At 40.8% G+C, this 23,613-nt stretch overlaps 1 protein-coding gene across 8 annotated transcripts in view; it reads left to right on the forward strand.

Moving 5' to 3' along the window:
* CDC42BPB (CDC42 binding protein kinase beta) overlaps positions 1-23,613 on the forward strand; it is a 174,891-nt gene that overhangs the window by 108,509 nt on the left and 42,769 nt on the right. For 4 of the 8 annotated variants that reach the window (XM_053257808.1, XM_053257816.1, XM_053257842.1 and 1 more), the window contains exons 15-22: positions 8,644-8,888; positions 9,046-9,151; positions 9,581-9,705; positions 11,862-11,967; positions 13,092-13,240; positions 14,816-14,910; positions 15,145-15,224; positions 21,706-21,756. In XM_053257808.1, the coding sequence (XP_053113783.1) occupies positions 8,644-8,888; positions 9,046-9,151; positions 9,581-9,705; positions 11,862-11,967; positions 13,092-13,240; positions 14,816-14,910; positions 15,145-15,224; positions 21,706-21,756 (957 nt within the window). The remainder of the gene's footprint in view (positions 1-8,643; positions 8,889-9,045; positions 9,152-9,580; positions 9,706-11,861; positions 11,968-13,091; positions 13,241-14,815; positions 14,911-15,144; positions 15,225-21,705; positions 21,757-23,613) is intronic. The other 4 variants (XM_053257826.1, XM_053257836.1, XM_053257853.1 and 1 more) reach the window with 1 other exon arrangement.

Raw genomic sequence — 23,613 nt, forward strand, 5'->3', positions numbered from 1 at the left:
GGGATTTCATGTCCAGAGTAAATGGATGCTGCAGCTGCAATCCCTACATATAAACTCTCTAGAATTGCTAGCAATATTACACGCCCTGAAATATTTTATATCCTTAGTTAAAAATCGAGTCGTGCGGATTCTGTCGGACAACACCACTGTGATTACATACCTCAGTCGCCAAGGGGGAACAGTCTCTCAGTCTAGCACTACAGTTGTGGGAGTGGTGCATACATCATTGTGTGCATCCAACTGCCCTACACATCAAGGGCAGGTAGCCTCTAGGCAGTTTACAATAACAAACCAAACCAAAAGATTAACCACTTTAAAACATATAAAATTTAAATTTAAATCAATCAATACATTCAACTAAAACTTCAACTAAAGAGTTTGGCTGAAGAGATGTGTCTTCAGTTGTTTCCTGAATGCCTTCAGGGATGGAGCAGTTCTAATCTCAGCAGGAAGTACATTCCACAGCCCTGGGGCAACTACAGAGAAGGCCTGCTTCTGAGTTGCCACCAGATGGGCTGTTGGCACCCTCAGATGAACCTCCCCTGATTATCTCAATAGGCGAGAGGGTTCATAACGAAGAAGGCGTTCTCTTAAATACCTTGGGCCCAAGATGAACTGGGTAGTGGTTCTAGACACTCATAACTGTGGGTTCTGTGCCTGTGCAGACCAGCTTCGGTTAGAATTCATTAGCTCCTCGCAACACCCATAACCGCACTGTGCACATGACTGCAGTACTCTCTAGCGGCAGTTGGGCGTCCTCTTACTCAGTTTCTTGCTGACCGCCATTCGGATCAGTCCTCGGAAAGTTAATCTTTACTCATTTACGACTACGGAACAGATTTGACTACTCTTTGGGAAACCCATCGGACTTTATAGGTAGTTACCAGCATTTTGTATTATGCCCAGAAACCAAGTGGCAGCCAGTGTAGTTCTTTCAAAACAGGAGTGATATGGTTTCTACGGGACAATTTGGAGACCAACCTGGCAGCAGCATTCTGCATCAGTTTCCGTTTCCAGACTACGTACAAAGACAGCCCCACATAGTGTGCATTGCAGTAGTCAAGCCTGGGGTGACCAGCATATGCACTACTATCTTAAGGCCACACTCTTCCAGGAAAGGGCGCAGCTGGTGTATCAGCCAAAGCTGATAAAAAGCACTCCTGGCCACCGCCTCCTCCTGAGATACCAGAGAGAGAGTTGCGTCCGGAAGTACTCCCAGACTGCTAGCCTATTCCTCCTGGGGGAGTGTAACCCCATCTAGAACAGGTAGAGCTATCCCATCTCCTGAATTGAGGCTCACTACAGTGAGCCACCTCTGTCTTGTTTGGATTCAACCTCAGTTTATCGCTCATCCAGCTCATTGCCACCTCCAGGCAGGTCCATATGGCGGCTCTCTCTGCAAGACATCCCAGGTGGGACTGGTGGGACAGACGTACTGTATTGTGCCACCCTGACTCAAAAGAATCCCTTAAGGGGGGATCAACAATAGTAAGAGAGCCAGTTGAACCATGGAGCCTTTCTTTAGTCCTGTCCACACTAATGGAGGTTCCATTCAAACCACTGATTGCCTCCTCCCTCAAGCTGCTTTTAAAGACTGTTAAAAGGCCATTATATTAAATGGCCATTATATCGGCAAGGAAAGTCAGAGAACTAACAGCACTTAGAACTGACTCCTCATACACTAAATTCTGTCTAGACAAGATCATTCTAAGAACAGATCCATCTTTTAAACCCAAAATAGTTTCTATATTCTATCTAAACTAGGACATAATCTTACCCTCCTTCTGCATGAACCCTTTGACTCCTCTGAAGAAATCCATGCACTCCTTGGACATTAGAAGGTCCCTTCTTGATGATATGAACAGAACAAAAATCATTCTGGCCGTCCAATAAGCTGTTCATCTCCTGTAAAGGGAGAAAAAAGGGACAGCCAATCTCAAAACAGAGACTATCGCATTGGCTAGTGGAATTAATCTTCATATGTTGCATACATACAAGCAGGTGTCAAGTCTCCGTCCAGAGTCAAGGCACATTCAGCTAGAGCTATGGCCATGTCAGCAGCCCATGTCAGGCATAAGCATGACGGACATTTGCAAAGCAGCTATGTGGTCTTCCAATCTTTCCTTCGTAAAGCATTGTGTTGTAGACATATACTCAGCAGTGGTGACCAACTTTGGTCAGGTAGTTCTTTAAAGGGTGCTGTAACCATATCCTAGCACCCACTGCCATTCAGGTGAGCTCACTAATCACCCAATTTGTGAGGGAACATGGATCACCTCAAAGATAAGCAGGTTGCTTACCTGTAACAGGCGATCTTTCTAGTGATCCGTATTCACTAACAACACCCACCCAGCCTATTCTGCTGCTAGGATTCTTCCACAGGAATAATGACTTACCTGACTTCAACACTTCCCACTTATCGAAGCGGCCGCTCAGGAACTGAGGAGAACGTGCCCTCCCAACGAAAATAATGGTTGCGCCAAGCATGCAAGGCAGCAAAGCTGAAGAGCGCCTCATGAAGCTTTGGAATTCTTCCACAGAGATTACTGCACGGGGCAGAACCTATTCTGTGATGTGAACATGGGCCACCAGTTAAAGGTAAGCAATTGGGTTAAACACCCCCCCCCACACACACACACACAAGCATCACATTGTGGCATTAACATACATACAATATAATTATAACAGTTCCATAAGTAAACAGTGCAATAATTATATTTTGTGAATTACCTGTAACAGAAACAAGAAACTTTACAGAACATGATATAGTTTCTTCCATGGTATGCTGTTTGGCCCTTTTTCTTCCCTCTTTTGCTAGTCAGCAGCAACAAGAGTTATTATTTATTTATTTTTATTTATTTAAAATATTTCTATACTGCCCAAAACTTGCATCTCTGGGCGGTTTACAACTAAAATCATTTAAAACATCAGATCATTTAACAGTTAAAATCATTGAAAACATTTAAACCCCAATATTAAAACTATAAATCTAATTAAAACCCTGGGTGAATAAATGTGTATTCACTGCCTTTTTAAAAGTTCCCAGAGATGGGGAGGCTCTTATTTCAGTAGGGAGCGCATTCCAAAGTCCAGGGGCTGCAACAGAGAAAGCCCGTTCCCGAATAGCCACAAGACGAGTTGGCAGCAACCGCAGACGGACTTCTCCAGATTATTTTAACAAGCGGTGGGGCTCATGGCGAAGAAGACATTCTCTTAAATATTCAGGGCCTAAGCTGTTTAGGGCTTTATAGGTAATAACCAGCACCTTGTATTTTGCCCAGAAACGTTTTGGAGGCCAGTGTAGTTCCTTCAACACAGGAGTAATATGGTTTCTCCTAGATGACTCAGAGACCAACCTGGCTGCCGCATTCTGAACCAACTGTAGTTTCCAGACTACGTACAAAGGCAGCCCCACGTAGAGCGCATTGCAGTAATCCAGACTAGAGCCTAGATGATTAGCTTTCTAGACAGTGTTTGTTTGTTTGTTTGTTTGTTCGATTTCTATATCGCCCTTCCAAAAATGGCTCAGGGTGGTTTACACAGAGAAATAATAAATAAATAAGATGGCTCCCTGTCCCCAAAGGGCTCACAGTCTAAAAAGAAACATCAGATAGACACCAGCAACACTCACTGGAGGTACTGTGTTGGGGGTGGAGAGGGCCAGTTACTCCCCTCCTGCTCAGTAAAGAGAATCGCCACGTTAAAAGGTGCCTCTTTGCCCAGTTAGCAGGGGTTTGCTATTTGCTGTTTGCTATTCAGAAGCAAGAGGAAATAGACAGCCACAACCAACAATCCAACTTGACTTTACAGTGTGACATGTAAGGACATCTTAGTCACACAAGGTTCATAAAATGTTCAGATTAATACATTCCCACCACTGATTGAGCTAATCTGCATTTGTATTGCTCTGGACTGACTGGTTACAAATATGCCTGAGGACAATTGTCAACACGTTTTGCAAAGATCTTCCTGTGAACAAAGGAAAGCAAAGAAAGTAGTTAATTGAGAGGTGACATTAAGTCTGGTCAACTGGTTGCTTAAAAAGATTTACAGATGAAATTGGAGTCGAAATGACCCCAGAGCAGAATTCGTTACTAGTAAGAAAAGTAGCAGTGGCCAGGAGTGCCTTTGCACAGCTTCAGCTGATCACCAACTGTACCCCGTTCCTTGAGAAGGCTGATCTGGACTATTGTCACCCATTCCTTAGTTGCATTTGGATTGTTGCAATGCACTCTACATAGGGCTGCCCTTGAAAAGCATTTGGAAACGACAGAGGATGCCGAATAGGGCAGCCAGACCAATATCTGGAGTTACCTAATCCGAAGACATTGCACTAGATGTCCATCTCTTTCTGGTTAATAAAAAGGCTGGTTATTGCCTTTTAAGTCCTGAATGACTTGGACCCCAGGCAGGGTGGATTTGATTTAAATCAAACTGATTTAATTCACGATTTAAATCACTAGTCAGTAAGGCTTGATTTAAATCATAGTTTTCTACATAAAGCCTAATTCTTGCTGGTATAACTTTAATATGCAAGTAGATGAAGATTTTTAGAATAACAACTTTTCATATTAGTTTTTTTATCCCCAGTTTAATAGGTTAATCATTCATATTTGGACAACTTTTCTGTTGTACTTAGGAAGGAGAAAAATAATCATTACCTTAATAATAACAATTTAAATAGATTTATTCAACTGAAACAATAACATTACAGCATATGTTATTTGCTTAAACAAACATCCATGTTTGTTAACTAATTTGGCTAAACAAAATATATATATTTTAAGAAACCTAGACTGTCAGCCCAGCCTACACATGAAAAACTTAAATACTGTCCTCTGTAGCTCACTCGTCATCTTCATCTTCTTCTTTGTTCATAATCTGGAAAAGAAAAACAAGCTTTCCTGCTTTATCGGGTCCCAAACAATTTCTCAGTTTAGAATGAATGAGTCCAAAGGAAGAGAATATTCTTTCAACGCCTGCAGAAGAAGCTACTGCTGTTAAAAGTGAAATCATTACTTGAACAGTCTCTAAATCCAAGTGCTTAAGTGACTTCCACCAGTTCACTGGTGTGACTTCCTTTAAAATATCTTCAGCAAACATATATTTCTTGAATGGTTCCCCCTTAGCTTTGAAGTTTATTATAGTTGGCATTACAGATGGATGATTGCTGGATACCCATGTCATAGTTAACTCCTCTTCCTCAGCACTTAAGTTTTGACCCTGGTACTGGATATTGACAATATTTGCCAAAAAATGAGCTGGAGACAGTACTTGTCCCATTTGTTTTTTTAATGCTTGTAATTTAATTCTGTCCATGTGTAGTTCTGTTTTTAAGTGTTCACTCAGTTCCTTCCAAATTTCAACAGCATCAGCAATAAAACAGCTATTTTTCTGTATTTTGTTTAAAGATTCAGAGATGGGTTTCAGGATGCTCAGCATATGTTCAACATTTCTCTTAAGCCCAATGTTGAGGATTTTGGCCGTGACAGTGCCATCTATTTTATCTCGATTTTGTTCACAAACTGTCATCAGAATAGGCCAGTTCTTGATATACTGCTCAAAACAGTCCACCACAGAGTTCCATCTAACATCTTGTGGGAGCGTTAGCTTGGTTCCACCCATCCTTTTCAGAGCTGCTGCAGCAAAGTGATTGTTACGGAAGTATTTAGCAATTTCAACAACATTAGTCTATTTCTGGAACACTTAAGTCTTTGGCTAAGAGGTGCAGCAAATGAGCACTGCAACCATATGTTATTAGCTTTGTATTCCCTTCCTGCTCTTCTAAATTTCTTCTCATCTTGGATACATTTGCAGCATTGTCTGTGACCAAACTGCGTACTAGACATTTGAATTTTTGTTCACATGTTATTATAGCTTTTACTGCCACTTCTTGTAAGTATTCTGCTGTGTGTGCATTTCCTGACGTATCAATTGTTTGTGCAAGGAAGACTTTCCCTTCTTCTGTTGTTATACAAGCACATACAATAGGATCATTGTGGACATTACTCCACCCATCAATACTTAGGTTAACAATTCTACCCTCCAGAGCTGTTGCACATTGCTCCATTTCTCTGTCATACACTTTATCCAGCAGTTTCCCTGCAACATCTGCTCTGCTGGGTGGACTGTATCCTGGTCTCAGTGACTGAACCATATTAATGAAATGTGGGTTCTCAGTCAGACGGAAAGAAGAGTTCGCTGCATAAACAAACTGGGCAATTTTTTCATCAATTAACTCTTTTTCTAATCTGCTAGTTTTTATCACAAACATATCTATGGTGGTTCCAGGAGGGAAGGATTTTTTCTTTCTTTTAGGTGATAGTGATATGTGGCTGTGGGTGTCTGATGATGATGCTAATGAAGCACTATCCTGGATGGATAACTCTGAAACTGTAGAACAGGAGGATGGTGATCTTGAAGGTGGATAGTTTCCAGAATCCATGAATTCCCCTAAACAAAAAAGTCAATGCTGTTATTTTATTGTTTATACAATTTCTGCTTATTGTACACAGCACTGCCCCAAAAGGAATATTTGCTTTTCTTCATAACTGTACCAAATGACAGTAACATGCAGTAATAATAAGAAATATAATTTTGCTCAAACATGACAGTTCAAGGCAGTCTTTAGAAATATTATATGATTCAATAAAAATGTTTACCAACCTGAAGATCCTGCCTGTTCAAATGTGTTTCTTTGGTCATCTTCATCACAGCACTTCTCATGATGTTGCCTCATTTGGGCCACCAGGCCTTGCATTTCTTTGTTGCAGTGTTTGCATTTTGCACGCATGCCTGCCTTACCCATAGGTAAAGGAACTTCATTAAAATATTGCCAAACTGGGTCTCTTTTACGGCCTGCTGCCATTATAGGTTTTTTCCTCCAAGGAAAGAATGTGATAAACCTCAGGTCATACACACAAAAAGATCCAAAGACTTGTCTGTCTGTGGCTATGCAGTATTGTGCTCAGAAAGTTTCACTTTCATTTTGTACTGCTTGTCTGCTTGCCCCTCCCTCCTCACACTTAGTTTCACTTTCTTCTTGTGCAGATCTATTCCACTCCAAACAGTCAGAAAAATATTGTTTCTATTCTATTTCACTGAACTTCTTGAAACTTAGCACTGAAGGGGTTGATTCTGTATTCATAGGTTTGTAGAACAATAGGATTAAGGTCTTTTTCTCAACTCTGTTCATGTCATAACACTTTTGCTGTGAAGAAGAGGCATGTGATCTCTGCTGAGTCAAATTCAGTTTTGAGAACTGCAAAAGTAAACCAAGCATCTGTGATAATATCTTGTAGGCAGAGAAACTGCCCAATAATCTTACAAAAACCTCTGGAAGAGCATGACATTGTGAATGGATTAATGGAATTTATTTACCAAAAAAAATAAACATATACAGCCTTATTCTACATAATTAAAAAACTAATCTTTATTTCATGATGGAATAACCTTTGGATGGTAATATATTTTCCTCAAAAAGCATTTTATTTTAAAAAAATCCGATTTAAATCAAAAAAATCTGATTTTTTTGATTTTTTTTTTTTAATCATTGATTTTTATCCACCCTGACCCCAGGTACCTTAAGGCCTACCTACTTCCAACAAAAGTGTCTACCTGATTTGGTCAGCTGGCAGGGCTCTGTTCCATGTGCTGATGTCTGCTGGAGCTTGTTTGTCATAGCCGCAGGTCAGGGCCTTCTCAGCTGCCCCCAGCTGTGAATCCTGCCCTCAGATGAGACTCGCATGGGTCCCTCACTCCCAGTCTTTCAGAGGCAACTGAGGACTGCCCTTTGCATTGCATTCAGGGCTTTGCTCTTTATCCCCTGACTATCTTTTAAGTTGGTTTTGTAGCTGTGTGTTTTGGTGGTTGGTTTTTTATGATTGTTTTAATTAGTTTGTTATGCTTATTTTTTATGTTCAGCATCCTGGGGGTCCCAGGATGAAGAGTGGCATATATATGTAAAAATTTGTTCAGTATGAACTTTGCAAATAACTATGATGGGGGTGGGGGGGTGCTGTTTTGTTTGGTCACAAGGAAGACTCTATTTTTTCTTTTAATTTTTTTAAATTTAAAAATCCAGTTTATAAGGTGGCTTTGTAAACCTGTGGGGTAGTGTTGACCCCTAAAACCATTTGTAATGATATTAAGAAAAGTGAGAAATTAGTTGAAATAAATGAAAATAAACAAAATATTCTATTTTCACCCCCTATGCTTATTTATCTCTCTGTGCTCCTCTCTCACACAAAAATGAAAGAACAGGTTTTGGTCTACACATTTATAGACTTGGCGTAACTAAAAAAGTGAAAACAGCATTTTGCAGAGTCACTTTGACATTTAGCACCTGATGTACATGGTCTTTCCATTTTCTTTGTCTTGCAAATAGAGATAGAATTGACCCCGAAAACTAAGATTACACTCACCAATGTTTGACTAGATCTAAGAGGTGAAGCACATGTCAATTAAAACTTCATCATAATGAAGGAATACATGGACCCATGGACCACGGAGTCATAGAAGACTTACATAAGTTTTATTGTTTTCATCATTGTCGGGGTACATTTCACCCCAACTCTCAGCCAAGGGTTAAGTAACATTAGAGTGACTTGGACCACTTTTCTGTCTCTTTCTGCTCTTTTGCAGTTAAAGCAAGGAGGCCGTGCTGCTGGTGCCATGCAGGAACATCAGCAGGAGCTGGCCAAAATGAAGTCCGAGCTTGAGAAGAAAATCTTGTTTTATGAAGAGGAGCTGGTCAGACGAGAAGCATCCCATGTCTTGGAAGTAAAAAATGTGAAAAAGGAGATGCATGACTTGGAAAGCCATCAGCTGGCATTGCAAAAGGAGATCATGATGTTAAAAGACAAATTGGATAAGGCAAAACGAGAGAAGTAAGTTGCATGTGCTTTCCTGAAAACATCTTTTTAAAACTTTTTTAAAGCATATGTGGAATCCAAGAACTAAGGAGATATGCTCGCAGCCCCCTAAAAAAGTAACTCTTTGTTCTTCTGTGAAATGCCATTTATATGACCATCTTTCATTCTTTAGGCGCACTGAGATGGAGGAAACAGTGGGAACTCTAAAAGAGAAATATGAGCGAGAGAGAACCATGCTCTTTGAAGATAACAAGAAAATAACAACCGAAAATGAAAAGGTAATTGACACACTTAAGTACAGTGGGTCCCCCCACCCCCTGGATATGTTATCTGTTTCATTCATTTCCTTCAAATATTTTTATAATTTCTCCATCCCCAGTAAAACATTCAGCACAAAGAAGGCTGTAAGTATTATTGAAACAGTTTAGGAACTTGAATGAGGAAAGATCCTGACTGTCCCAAATGGAAGCTAGAAACCTGGGTACATTAAAATGTTTCCATTATGTTAGCAACATCAAAGTTGCTCAGTGATTCTTAATTATTTGAAGTGCTTCTGGTGCACTTTGCCATCTTCAGTACTCTTCTTAATTTGTCTGTTTGGAAAATAGTCCTTGTTTTGGGGTGGTGGGAAATTTGTACATTAGTTCCATGTGCCTGGAAGTTGTATTAATTTCCGGTTGTGAAAACTACTAATTCTCTCTTTGCAGCTTTGTTCCTTTGTGGATAAACTTACATCCCAAAACAGGCAGCTGGAGGATGAGCTGCAGGATTTGGCAGCAAAGAAGGAATCTGTTGCCCACTGGGAAGCTCAAATTGCAGAAATTATTCAGTGGTATGTGCTATTTGGGGATCCTTTGAAAAATACATTGGAGCCTTATTAATAGGAGCAAGTCTCGAAGAACTGCTGTGTATCATCTCACAGATGATACACTTCAAAAATCCACACACAACAGCCGATATTGATTGATTGTGTACTGTCTGTCCTGATTTTATTACTATTACAGGAAGTTGGTAATCTTCTGTATCAAATGATCTCACCAAAGAGAGGATGTCTTAGGTCATGTGTTTTTGATTTAATATTAACAAAAGGTTGTCGCCTGGCTGTTTTTTTTTTCCGTTTTTTAAAGAGAGTCTACCTGAGTGCTTCTGTGCCAAACTTAAACTGTGAGGCTGTGTAGAACCTTCAAAGTTTTTTGGTTTTTTTAAAGTCCCATCATAATGTGGGTATAAGGAGTTGGAAGGTCACAGTGTTTTCACAGCCTTTCCTATAGGAATATTAGTGCCTCCACAACCACATTCCACACAATCTTGACACTGTCTGGAAAGAAAAATTGTATTTGCCTGGCAACAAACTACAGTTTGAGTATGAGGAAGATGCAAATACCCCTAAAACAGAAGTGCTACCTTGAGGGGAACTGTCAGCGAATCATCTGAAATAATGTGGTGTAGGGGCTGACATACCACGCCAGCCCAGTAAGCCAGTATGCCAGCCCAGTACGTCAGGCCAGTAATGTTGCACAAATATTACACGAGTAAGCTTATTGGAAATGGACTAACTCTTGTGTAATTTCATTTGCACAAATTGTGTGCACATAGCGTTACTGGGCTGATGTACCTTCTGTGGTATGTCAGCCAGTGAATCTCCTCTTGAAAGTTGCCTTCAGCAATATGTATATTGCTGAAGAAAGGATGGTATTGTATAGGTGAAATAAGTTCCTTGTGACAGAATGAATTTGGGATGTGCACGAATTGTCTTCGGCACCAGCGGGGGTAGTACTTTAAGGGCGGGGGAGGGTGTACTCACCCCCCCGCCACGTTTCCCCCGCCGGCACTCGGTAAATTTCAAGCCGTTCTCACCCCCATCGGCTGGAAGTTGCGAGCGTGCGTGCGCCCCTCATGCGCGCGCACAGCAGACGGGTGCGCGCACGCTCGCAACTTCCGGCCACTGTTGGCCAACGGGGGGAATGGGGCAGCAGGGAGGAACGCTGCCGCCCCGAGGGGCTTGAAATTTACAGAGCGCCAGCGGGGGAAACGCGGCAGGCGGCGGGTGTGAGTATACCTTCCCCCACCCTTAAAGTACTACCCCTGCCGGTGCCGAAACACTGAAAACTGCCCCAGCGCTGAAACGTTTCAGGCACATGCCTAGAATGAATCCCAATTGCATTTATTCTGCTTAAAAACACTAGTCTGGAAAGGCCACAACTGAGGAAATCCCTTCTACTACATGAGCCAGCTGGGGTGGTCAGTACCATCTGGGGGGATGAATGCTCATTGTGATTTTTTTGACAGTCTAGACTACACCCCTAGAGATATAAAATAGGTGATAGTATTACAATACTTTCAGCATGTTATCATGCTTTTGTTGTCCTGAACATCAGGCCTGCAGCAACCAAATCTGCAATGGTGTTTTAAAAGTTTTAAACACAAAAAAACTACTATAAAATTTTATCAATGTTGTCAAGAGGGATGGAAATGAAAATTGGCAGGAATGTCCTCCAAAGATTATTCCATGGAGAAAGTAAAACAATGTGTTCATTGTTACCCTAACCTTTTCCTCTGTGCAGAAATGACTGCAGTTTTACCCTAATTGTTTTGGGGTAGAGATAACACAAGCAGTGATAACACAGAGAAAACTGTAAGTACAACAATGCTATCACCTATTTTTCATCTCTAGCTAGGTAGAAATTGCCAAAAATCACTTTGAGTATGTGTCCCCTGAGATGGAACTCATGGCCAAAATTTGTCGGCCTGACTTATGACTGTTCCAACGAAAAGGGCACGGTAGGTCCACTCTGGGGCATCAGCTGTGGGAAAAGCCACCCTTCCTCTTTATGCTGTATTCAGTGCTGAAACATTTTGTATAAGCAAACAACATGTTATATTTTTAATTTGGGTGTGTGTGCTGTTAATAGCATGTTATTGCATGTGTATAAAAGCTATACAAGTATCTACCTATGTAAAGGAGTCATTCTTATGACTGCACTCTAGGGTGAGCGATGAAAAAGATGCACGTGGGTATCTTCAGGCATTAGCTTCAAAGATGACAGAAGAACTGGAATCTTTGAGAAGCTCCAGTCTGGGATCAAGAACTTTGGTGAGCATGCACATTTAAACATTTGATTAATTTTAAAACATACCAATTCAGGACATCTCCAAAGCTTCATTTCAGGGTTCACTTGCACCTGAAGTTCTTTTCAAAATGAAAGGGCAGACCATGCCAAAAAAAGTCCCTCTTTTCTGCTTTCAGTCACCCCAGTTTATATTTATAAATCGCAGCCAAAACTGATGACCCTGTACTCATCACAATTCTTGTTATAATTGCATGCTGTGCAACTAATACCAGAAGACGAGAACTGGGAACTTCAAGCTGTTTGCCCAAGGGCATGATATCTAGTGACATCCCCGCTGAACCCTGCTTGGAAAAAACTTTGCAGCCCCAAATCAGAAGAGAGTCCTGCCCTGGGCAACTCCTAGAGACAGGAAGTGGATTGGCTTAGCCAGCTTGTTCCCTTCTCTTGAAAATACTGGTGGTTGCTATAGCTGAACAAGGGGAAAGCATTGCTTCTCTTGGTAGAAGCCAAGGGAAGGGTGAGTCCCAGAGTTGGTTTCCTTTCTAGAATGATCCTAGGGCAGGGCCATTGTTTACTGTCTCACTGACTCATTGGACACTCCAGCATGACTGTCTTAACTTCTGTTAACCATTAGAATATGAAAAAGTGGCATACACAAGAGTAGGAGGGGAAAGTGGCAATTTGTCCAAAGAAGAGCAGATGATAATGCAATGAAATGTATTTTGGCAAATCACTCATTCAGTAATTCATGCTTTGAAGCAAATTTCACCTTGTGTTCCTTTTTTTCTTAGCGTTATTTGTTTTTGTATTTACATCTTGCTTTTCAACTCACTTGGGGCCCTCAAGGGCAATGTCTTGATGAGTTCTGGATGGGGTGTGTGTGTGTGATGTTTTTTGGGACAGTGTTTACTTTCAGCTTAACACTGCTCCGTTTTTTGTTTTTGTATTTCAGTGATTAGTGATTGGTTGTAAAGTCAGACATTCTTTTATTGCACATGTTCTTACCTGGATGTAGTCGTCCTTTAAGAACTCCACCCCTTCCTAATGCTAATGAATTCAGGATTCAAGTGAAGCTTTTGAATTGCTTTAATATTTAAACATACGTGATAAATTATTTAGAGGTGTTAACAATTGCTCACTGCAACAGGACCCACTCTGGAAAGTAAGACGTAGTCAGAAGCTGGATATGTCAGCGAGGCTGGAGTTGCAGTCTGCTCTCGATGCTGAAATACGTGCCAAACAACTAGTCCAAGAAGAATTAAGGAAGGTTAAAGATGCCAACCTATCCTTTGAAAGGTAACGTTTGACACCTCTCTCTAGCTTCTTTCACATTACTTTTATATAGTACAGGGGTGTGGAAGACACCATGCAGCCTTCTGACAGAGAAGTAATTTTTATACATGTTTTGAGAAGATGTTCTGGGGAGTCTAAGAAAAACTAAGCAACTGTGAGCCTCTGCTTTATAACAGTGGAAATGGAATAGTCTAGATCCAAAGAACTGTGTAACTAGTTCTGCATGCCCAAATAAGCTTTTGACTTGTATTTCTTTCCTCCTTCTCCCACCATGTCATATGGCAAGCCTCTTTTTATATTGAGAAAGTTGAAAAAGCAATGTACATGGAGGTCTGCTGCTCAGAGGGAAAAGTCTTTTATTGAAGTATACTTTGGACTATTAAAATGGTACCTGCTTCTTCATGTGGTATGCCAGAAGTACTATAGCTGGAGTAATGTGTGTGATTAGTAAAATCTTTCTTGTATTTTATTGAAAGAAAGAAATAAACCTCATGCTCCAATATTAGTAAGAGAAAAGTGCAGTTGCTTATTCCTTTTTATAACTATGTACATATTTGAGTTACATGGAATAGTTATCTACTTGTCAGATATACAAAGAACAAGGGTGGTAATTGTTGCTTTTAATGAATGACCTAATTCACTGTCTTTATTTAGCACTATCAAAATAACTGCATTGCTACCTAACATCTTTTTGGATATAGCTAACTTTCCATCTTTCTCTAAAGCTTGTGGGTAAGTGGAAGGCCTATTTAATCTAATACCAATAGGTTTCAAACTGTGTTCTGGGAAACCTGGCATCCCATGGAAGTTTATCAGGAGCAAGATGATTAGTCATAGCAGACAAATGCTCCTAAATGACAGCTTGCTCACCACTACCAATCTTCCTTTGCAACTGATGCTACAGAAGAGTATCAAGTGTGTTCAAGGATGCATTCTCAGTTTACAAAGGGGCAGAGATGAAACCAATAGGCTTGGCTACGGCTCTGCATGAACTGATACTGCACCTTAGAACATGTCCCAGAATTCTCTGTAATGTGCAGGCATTCTGTGACAGATACCTTGGGGTTCCTCAGAGGAATTATCAATGTTCCCTAAAGGCTGAAAGCTTGAAAACCACTGCTTTACCTTACTGGTCCACATTCTCTGTATGTATAATATTACCTGTTCTGTTATAGTGTGAGAATATGCTACATGTAATGATACCTGTCATGATGCTAGATAAAATAGAGCCTGGGCAACTTGAGAAGTCTTAACTTTCATGAGTTAAATCGTACATGCATTTAATTTGTACGTAAACCCTATTGATAAAAAATGAGTTTCCTCTCAAGTAGTGTGTGCAAGAATGCAGTCTTTACAGTAAATGAGAACTTGGACATGTATCCTCTGACTTGTTGGGGCATTGTACTCTATGAGATTCAGTTCATTAACTGTCTGAAGTCCTTTAAGGCCTCTATGTCACTGAAACTGAAGAACAAGGGCTCAGAGGAATTGGAAGAAAAATGAAGGCTCCCCCACACTCAAAAAAATTAGGGTTATTTTACCTTCCAAATATTTCAAGGTTTCCATTTCTCTATTTAGCAAACTAAAAGAATCTGAAATAAAGAATCGGGAACTCTTGGATGAAGTTGAAATGTTAAAGAAGAAGCTGGAAGAAAAATATAGGACTGATGCAGGTAATATATTTTAGACCGGGATAGGCAGTCTGTGGCGCTACAGCTATTGTTGAACTATGACTCCCATCCTCCTCCTCCTCCTCCTCCACCATTATAAATCATGGCTGGGGATGATGGGAGTTGAAGTTCAACAACAACTGGAGTGCCAAAAGTTAATTACCCTTGGTTTAAACAATACTTAATTAGAAATAGCAAATATGTGTATCAGTTAATTGTGCTTTTTCTCTTTTTCAGGTCTCAAACTTCCAGACTTCCAAGATTCCATTTTTGAGTACTTCAATACCTCCCCTCTTGCTCATGATCTGTCTTTCAGAGTGAGTGTTTCCTTGTTGTTACAAACATTTGCTTAAGGCTATCCAGGGACAATGCACAGTGACCTGGGTTGTAGCAAATGAGCATCAAGTATGCAAGATAAACAGCAAGCTTTGTGCCTATACAGTCTTAATCAGCATGTTCAAATCCTGACTTGAGTTTCCCTTGTCCTGTGAACTCAGGGCAGGGTAACAGCAGTTGTTCAGGGGTCCGTCTCTTTTGTTTACATAGTCAACTAGCAATGCTATATTTAAAAGAAATAGAAAACAGTTGTTCAAGTCAGTGCATGGAAGGAAACAAGAGGGAGAAATTAAGTGGTTTAATAGCCAGAAGTTAAATAAGCATAATCCCTTCCCATTCTGTGCTCCATATCTGTCTAACTCTTTCCCCAATATTGAAGAGTCTACCCATTTTTTAATCTACATTTCCTTATGAATGAGCTGTCTTTTTAACCTACTTCTGTATCATAGTAAAGGTAAAGTGTACCGTCAAGTCGATTTTGACTCCTAGCACCCAGAGAGCCCTGTGATTTTCTTTTGGTAGAATACAGGAGGGGTTTACCATTGCCTCCTCCTGCACAGTATGAGATGATGCCTTTCAGCAGCATCTTATATTGCTGCTGCCCCATATAGCGAACTGGCAACCTTCTGCTTGTTAGTCAGGCATTTCCCCACAGCACCACTTAAGGTGACTCTGTATCATACTATCCTCTGCCAAATCATCTCCCACTCAGGCTAGATAAAGGGAGATGCACATACACGTGCATCTTCTGTCCTGTAGGGAACCCTATAATATCTCCCTGTGTTGGGAAGGAGACATGTCAGCCGAAAGATAATAAAAGCTGGTTAGAGGCAAAGACCACAAGCACGCCACAGATAATCCAGCAGACAGAGAGCAAAATGTTTGGCAGTTGGAATCTGGCTGACAAGAAAAGGTAGTCCTCTCCTTAGGTCTTAGATGATGTGACTGAGGATCTCATTGCTAGACACTGAAAAGGAGTGTAACCCTCTCTCATTAAATTAATCCACTCAAACTAATGAAGTCTGACTTTGTTATCCAGACACACAGTTCAGGACGCTGAATGCAAACCACGCTCCTCAATACTTCATGTGTTGTGTATTTGATTTATTGTCATTTTGAATGTGAACTAAAAGGCAAAATTTGGAATGGAAATCTGTTGGTTGGGCATAGAATTGGATGTGCTATTTCCAAATAAAGAATGTTAAGAACTGTCATGCTGGATCGAAGAAGAGATAATCTAAGCCGGCAGTAGCTGGTCAGATGCTTTAGGGAAGGTCACGAGCAGGGCAAGAAGCAATCGCCATGTTGTCTGTGTTTTCTCCAGTAGTCACAGGGGCTGCATGCAAGCTTGCTGACTCCAGCTTGAGGCTTTAGCAGAGTTGTTAGTAGGAAATATATTTATTATATGAGCTGGGGCATGAGACGCACATCCTCTCTGATTCCAGTTGCAGATGAGTGGGCACTTTACAAATAACTCATATATCCCCTGAGGAGAGCATAGTAAAGTGAGTCATGTGAAGTTTAAACACACTCAATTTCCATTGATTTGGGGGCCTATTTTATAAAACACTAGCAGGTGAGGCCCATTGTTGACTGGGCAAAATCGTTTTGCTAAGATTACACTTACAGGAAGGCTCCGGAAATTAAATATATGTAATAGAATTGTTTGTTGATGTGCTTGCAAAAGGGAACTAAAAGAACAGTTTTTAAATTGTGGAATTTCAACCTTAAACATACTTTGTATTGAATAATTACCATACATAGTAAATTTGAATCATAGTACATTTGAATCTGAGAAAGATATTCTGCTTTTCTTTGGCATGATGTCTTTTTTGAGTTATTGATCTGATCACTGAGTGTAGATAAATCTGGTGATAACAAAGTATGCTTATTAAATTCAGAATTTCTTCTTTTTAAATACAAAAAAAAAAAAAACCATTTAAACCTTTCCCCCAGCATACTCAGATGTAAAAAGTATTGCATTCGGCTAATTTGTGGCAGGATTGTTTATGCAGAATTTGGTATCTGTAGGTACTTATGAAGTATGACTATTTTGCATAAATCCACAAACTCTTGAAAGTATGTAATAGTGATACACAATAGGCAGGGTAAAGAAATGATATATGTGAATAATATCCATGAAGATGCACTTATAATGTTGGTGCTACTTCTGCAACATTTGTACATAGCATGTCTTTGTGATTTCCTGACTTTTCTGATTTCCTTTTTAAACTGCTTTGCTGCTTGCCAAGGAAAAGAAAAATTGGCAGTGAGCCTTTGAATGAATAAAGCAGGCACTTGTGCTGCTTGTTAGTCACAGAATGTGGGTGCTAGTTTACTGCTGTTGTAGAAGGATGCTCTGTGTGCTATTCTCCACCCACACTGGAGCCTCTCTTTGAAAGCAAAATAGATGGAAAGCAAATAGAGGTTGCTGCCAAATCTCAGGTGTTATCAACAGCTTGGATTACATAAGAACAGCTCTACTGGATCAGGCCAAAGGCCTATCTAGTCCAACATACTGTTTCACACAGTGGCCCACCAGATGCCTCTGAGAAGCCCACAGGCAAGAAGAGGTGAGGGCATACCCTCTCTCCTGCTGTTGCTCCCCTGCAACTGGTATTCAGAGGCATCATGGCTCTGAGGCTGGAGGTGGCCAACAGACTAGTAGCCATTGATAGGCCTGTCCTCCATGAATTTGTCTAAGTCTCTTTTAAAGCCATCCAGGTTAGTGGCAATCACCACATTTTGTGCAAAAGAATTCCATAGATTAACATTACATGCTGTGTGAAAAAGTACTTCCTTTTGTTGTTCCTAAATTCCCTGACCTTCTGTTTCAGGGGATGACCCCTGATTCTAGTGTTGTGAGAGAGTGAGAAACATTTCTCTCTGTCCACTCTCTCTACTCCATGCATAATTTTATACACCTCTCTGATGTCTCCTAGTCACCTCTTTTCCAAACTAAAAAGCCCCAGATGCTGAAGCCTTGCCTCAAATTGAAGGTGCTCCATGCCCCTGATCGTCTTGGTTGCCCTCTTCTGCACCCTTTCCAGTTCTACAATGTCCTCCTTAAGATACAGTGACAAGTATAAGGGCATTAAAGAGCCCCTGGTGGTGCAGTGGTAAAACTGCCGCCCTGTAACCAGAAGGTTGCAAGTTCGATCCTGACCAGGGACTCAAGGTTGACTCAGCCTTCCATCCTTCCGAGGTCGGTAAAATGAGTACCCAGAATGTTGGGGGGCAATATGCTAAATCATTGTAAACCGCTTAGAGAGCTTCCAGCTATAGAGCGGTATATAAATGTAAGTGCTATTGCTATTGCTAAGTGCTATTATAATATTAGCATTTTTATTTTCAGTCCCCTTCCTAATGATCCCTAGCATGGAATTTGCCTTTTTCACAGCTGCTGTGCACCGAGTCAACACTTTCAATGAGCTGTGCGCTATAACCCCAAGATATCTCTCCCGGTCAGTCACTGACAGCTCAGAACCCATCAGTGTATATGTGAAGTTGGAGTTTTTTGCTCCAATATGAATCACTTTACACTTGCTTACATTGAACCATATTTGTCATTTTGTCGCCCACTCCCCCAGTTTGGAGAGATCTATTTGGAGCTCCTCACAATCTGTTTTGGATTTCACTACCCTAAATAGTTTAGTGACATCTGCAAATTTGGCCACTTCGCTGTTTACAACTTCTAGATAATTTATGAACAAGTAGGAATACACACAAAACGGATTTTGTGTTTTGTTTCGAGCTTAAAACAAAACACAGATGGCCAAAATGTTTTGTTGAAACAGTAGTTCAACCAGCTCTTTTGATGAAACAAATTTGAAACATTTTGAGTGTTTCGGTCAGTGTGGAACAGTGTGGAAACACAAAGCACCCCATTGTTCCTCATGGGTAGCTCTTGGGAACACCAAAGTGGGTTGGATCATAGGGCATGATGGGTGCTACCTATTGCCCAGCCCACACAAGAAATGTGCAGGTGGGCAATTTTTAACCATTTTTTAACCTTTCCCCAAAAAGATTATACGTGGTTTGGGAAGGAAAGGTTAAAAATTTGTTTAAAATTGCCTGCTTGCCCATTTCTTTTGTGGGTTGGTTGGTAGGTAGCACCTATCATCCCCTACCACCCAACCCACTTTGGTGTCCCCAAAGCTATCCATGGGGAACTATGGGGTGTTTTGAGTTTTCCCATTGCTCCCTATGGCCGGAACAAGCTGCACTCACGGAGTTCACACAAGTTTTGCAATGCATTTTGCAACACTGCCTTGAAAAACACTGCAGAAGCACACAGTAAAAGGGAATGTGTCCCTCTCAACACAGAACACTCATTTCAAACACAGTCCAGATACAGCCAAAAAAAGAATCACTGACCCAGAATCCACTGCCAGCCACATTGCCTGCACTGCAGTAACCTCATTGGCACAATTGGCTCTCTCATACACAATTATTTTATTATTTAATATTTTTATTTAACACATTTTTATACCAACCAAAACACAAGTTCTCTGGGTGGTTTACAAGACAATAAAAACAACCAATAAAAAGATTAACACATTTCAACAATTAAAATTTAAAACATTTAAAGCATTAAAACAATTATTAAATTACTATTAAAACTATATCTAATTAAAAGCCTGGGTGAACAAAGGCGTCTTGACTGCCTTCTTAAAAGTTGTAAGAGATGGGGAGGCTCTTATTTCAGCAGGAAGTGTGTTCCAAAACCTCAGGATAGCAATGGAGAAGGCCTGTCCCCGAGTAGCCACCAGATGAGCTGGTGGCAACTGTAGACGAACCTCTCCAGATGATCTCAATGATCGGTGTGGTTCAAAGCAAAGAAGACATTCTCTTAAATACCCAGGGCCCAAGCTGTTTAGGGTTTTATAGGTTATAACCAAAACCTTGTACTTTGCCCAGAAACTTATCGCCAGCCAGTGTAGATCTTTTAAGATGGGAGTGATATGGTCTCTCCGAGATGACCCAGAGACCAACCTGGCTGCCGCATTCTGGACTAACTGCAGTTTCCGGACTACGTACAAAGGCAGCCCCACATAGAGCGCATTGCAGTAGTCAGGTCTGGAGGTGACTAGCGGATGTACTACTGTTCTGAGGTCATTTATCTCAAATGGACGCAGCTGGCGTATCAGCTGAAGCTGATAAAAGGCACCTCTGGCCACTGCCTCAGCCTGGGACACCAGGGAGAGTTTTGTGTCCAGGAGCACCCTCAGATTGTGTACCTGTTCCTTCTGGGGAAGTGTTACCCCATCCAGAACTGGCAGATCAAAATCATCTCCCAAGTTCAGACCCCACACAATAATTATGACTCCTTATGTTACTTCCTAGCGCTACTACAGCAGCACCCTTAGCAGCAAGCATACCCATAAGCTCAACTAGAGCAACTTCAGCCACATTTTGACTGAGTACTCCTTGCAGTGCAAATTGCAGAGCAGAGCAGTGAGTGAAGCACAAGTTAGTCTCAAGGCCAAACATGGAGCTCATCACAGCAATCATCACAGCTGCTGGTGTCTATTTCTCACCAAAATACTGTGTCTCAGACAAAACAAACTACAACTCAAGGAAGGCAGACACCCAGGTTCTGCCTTTGTCAATCTGAGATCCAGCAAAACCGGATAGTTATAGCACAGTAGCATAGCACATTATACTCAGTGCTAAGAAAATAAAACCACAAAATCAAACCTTCTTTCCTCCTCTCCTGATGTATCTTCAAGAGAGGCACACTTCTGTGTGTTTAACATTTTGTCGCATATGTTTTCCATCAGTTTATCCAGCTCTGAAGTTAAGCTAACGGACTTGTAATTTCCCAGATCCCCTCTGGATCCTTTGTGAAAAAGTGAAGTTACATTAACTACTCTCCAGTCCTCTGTTACAGAACCTGATTGTAGGGACAAGTTACATATTTTTGCTAGGAGATCAGCAATTTCACATTTGAGTTCTTTCAGAACTCAGCATTACATTAGATGTAAACGTCTGTTACCGTCAGAGAAGCTGAATTTTAATCAAGTTCCAATATCAACCTTCTTCTTTTATACCTTCTTTTTTATACATCTGCAGGAAATATTTGTCTCTTACAGTTTTTGTCTACAGTTCTTTTAAAATTTCTTACCTCACTTTTCCTCACAGTAGCCCTTTCAGACAGATCGGTACTATTGCGATATTAAGACAGTAAAATGAGGCTCAGTGTTAATAACCTTCCCAGGTCTGTTCAGCAAGTCTTGTTGGGCTTGAGCTGTGAACTGTGGGTCAGAGCTCCTGCTTTTCATGGGTACTTTGTTGCCTAAATTTGACAGCAAAGAATGTTCAGTTTTGTTAGGAAAGCTTAATTCCGGTGACGAACTTTGCCAGGTAGTCACTTATCTTGTTAGCTTGCTAATGACCCCTCTGACAGTATGTTGGATGATAAGTGATCCTTTTTATCCTCTCATATCTGTTACAACAAAGGACTCTGTTTCTTCCTCGTCTACATCTTCTCTGCTAGCCTTTTCGGAAGAAGTAAGTTCATGCTGACACTCTACTTCTGTAATCTGTGACCTGTATGTGTAAAATTGCCTAAACTAGTCTGCCTGCCCACCTTTAGCTTCCTTATACATGTTTTTAATGATGCTGCAGATTAACCAACTAAACAGAGCTAGCTTCATTTACTCTTTAAGAGCCCTCTTGTAGTCTGCTCATCTAGTTGTTGTGAAAAAGAAATTAAAATATGAAGGTTAACATACCCTTTGTGACACAAAAGTAGAATTTGCTGCCTTTAAGCAAGCCTGCCTTTAAGTCTGGTATTATGTAGTTTACATTGGCCAGGGTTAGCAAGCCTTTCTTTTGCTCATCTAGCAGCTTTCCTAGAGTTCTGATGGTCTATGTCCATTCAAGCGTAATAATGCTTTCAGAGAGAGATGTAGTTTAGTTAAACATTCCCGTGTCCAATCAGGGCATGGATCTGTGAGGCTTGCATGCTACAGTGTGTGTAGGTGCACACTAAATCTGTGTCCTCTTCCAGGGCCCTCTGCCTTCAGGAGTCAGGCAGGTGTCTACTGGGGACATGATGTTTTCTGTGGTGTCATCCTGCCACCATACCCCCTCCCCAGGTGGAGGAATACCACCTCAGAAACAACTAATTTGGTGCAGACTATTATCTTAAAGTTGTCTCCTGAGCATTTGATGGTCCGTGATTTTATTGCTGCTGCTGCTGTTCTCTTAAAATTAAGTGGTGTTTGTTCATTTATTTAGATATTCTTCTAGTTACATTGTCTGTCATGAATTGGCTTGGGGGCTGAGTAGCAGAAAGGTGGCAGAGGTAGATTTTAGGTAGATTTTTTTAATTACTGTAATTTTAGCTTGTGTTGTCCCCTTGAACAAAGCAGCAATATATGGTGAGGCTTTTTGCAAGCCCATATTTCTGGAATGGATTAGAGTAAACTTGCTCTGAATTTCTACAAGTACAAGTTTGGTACTTAAAAAGACCACCACACACACACCACTGCCTCATATGAGTAGCTGACTGGTAACAAAATCAAGTATATGCATTTTGTGTGTTAACTGTTGGAAGGAGATCTCCAAAAATAAAGTGCCGGACTGACAAATAAGCCTTTAGGATTATATAACGTAGTGCAAAATGAATAGCAAAAGCTTTGTAAAGGTGAATTTGGTGTTTGTAAGTCAGTTGTTACGCCCTGAGAATGTGATAAAACAGTACAGTAGTTTCACCTCCAATCTGCTTCTGTTTTAATTCAAGAACTGTGATTGTTTATTAGCAGCAGCAGTGAGTGCAAGTTTGTATTAACAGATTATTTGCAATGGTCTCATTGTTTTCTGTAGTAGTTAATTTCAAGGCCACAAACTTTAGATTGGTCAGCTAAATAATGCTGCACTTGATTATGGGAGGAGAATTGGTCTCGCGGTAGCCAATATGAATTGTTCCATTTGCTAAGCAGGGTCTGCCCTGGTTTGCATTTGGATGGGTGACTACATGTGAGCACTGTCCATCGTAAAATAATCCCCTGGATGGGGCTGTAGCTCAATGGTAGAAGATCACAGGTTCAATCCCTGGCATCTTCAGAAGGACTGGAAAAGACCCTTGCCTTAAACCTTGTAGAACTACTGCCAGTCCATGTAGATGATGATGATGAACAAGAAGGGCCAGTGTTCTGACTTGGTGTAAGGCAGCTTCCTATGTTCCTCTGAATAATTGATTGGACCCATTTTTAAAATGTGAGGAGAGACGTTAAGTGGGTTGAAAGTTATGGCCATGCTTCTTTCTTCTTGAGGTTGTTTTGTTTCTAATGTGGTGCTGAGATAGAACAGAAAAAGCACAAATTTCCTTTCCTTCTAATGAGCAAGAGCTTTTGTTGTTGC

The sequence above is a fragment of the Hemicordylus capensis genome, chromosome 1 (genome assembly GCF_027244095.1).
Source record: "Hemicordylus capensis ecotype Gifberg chromosome 1, rHemCap1.1.pri, whole genome shotgun sequence".
Lineage (NCBI taxonomy): Eukaryota > Metazoa > Chordata > Lepidosauria > Squamata > Cordylidae > Hemicordylus > Hemicordylus capensis.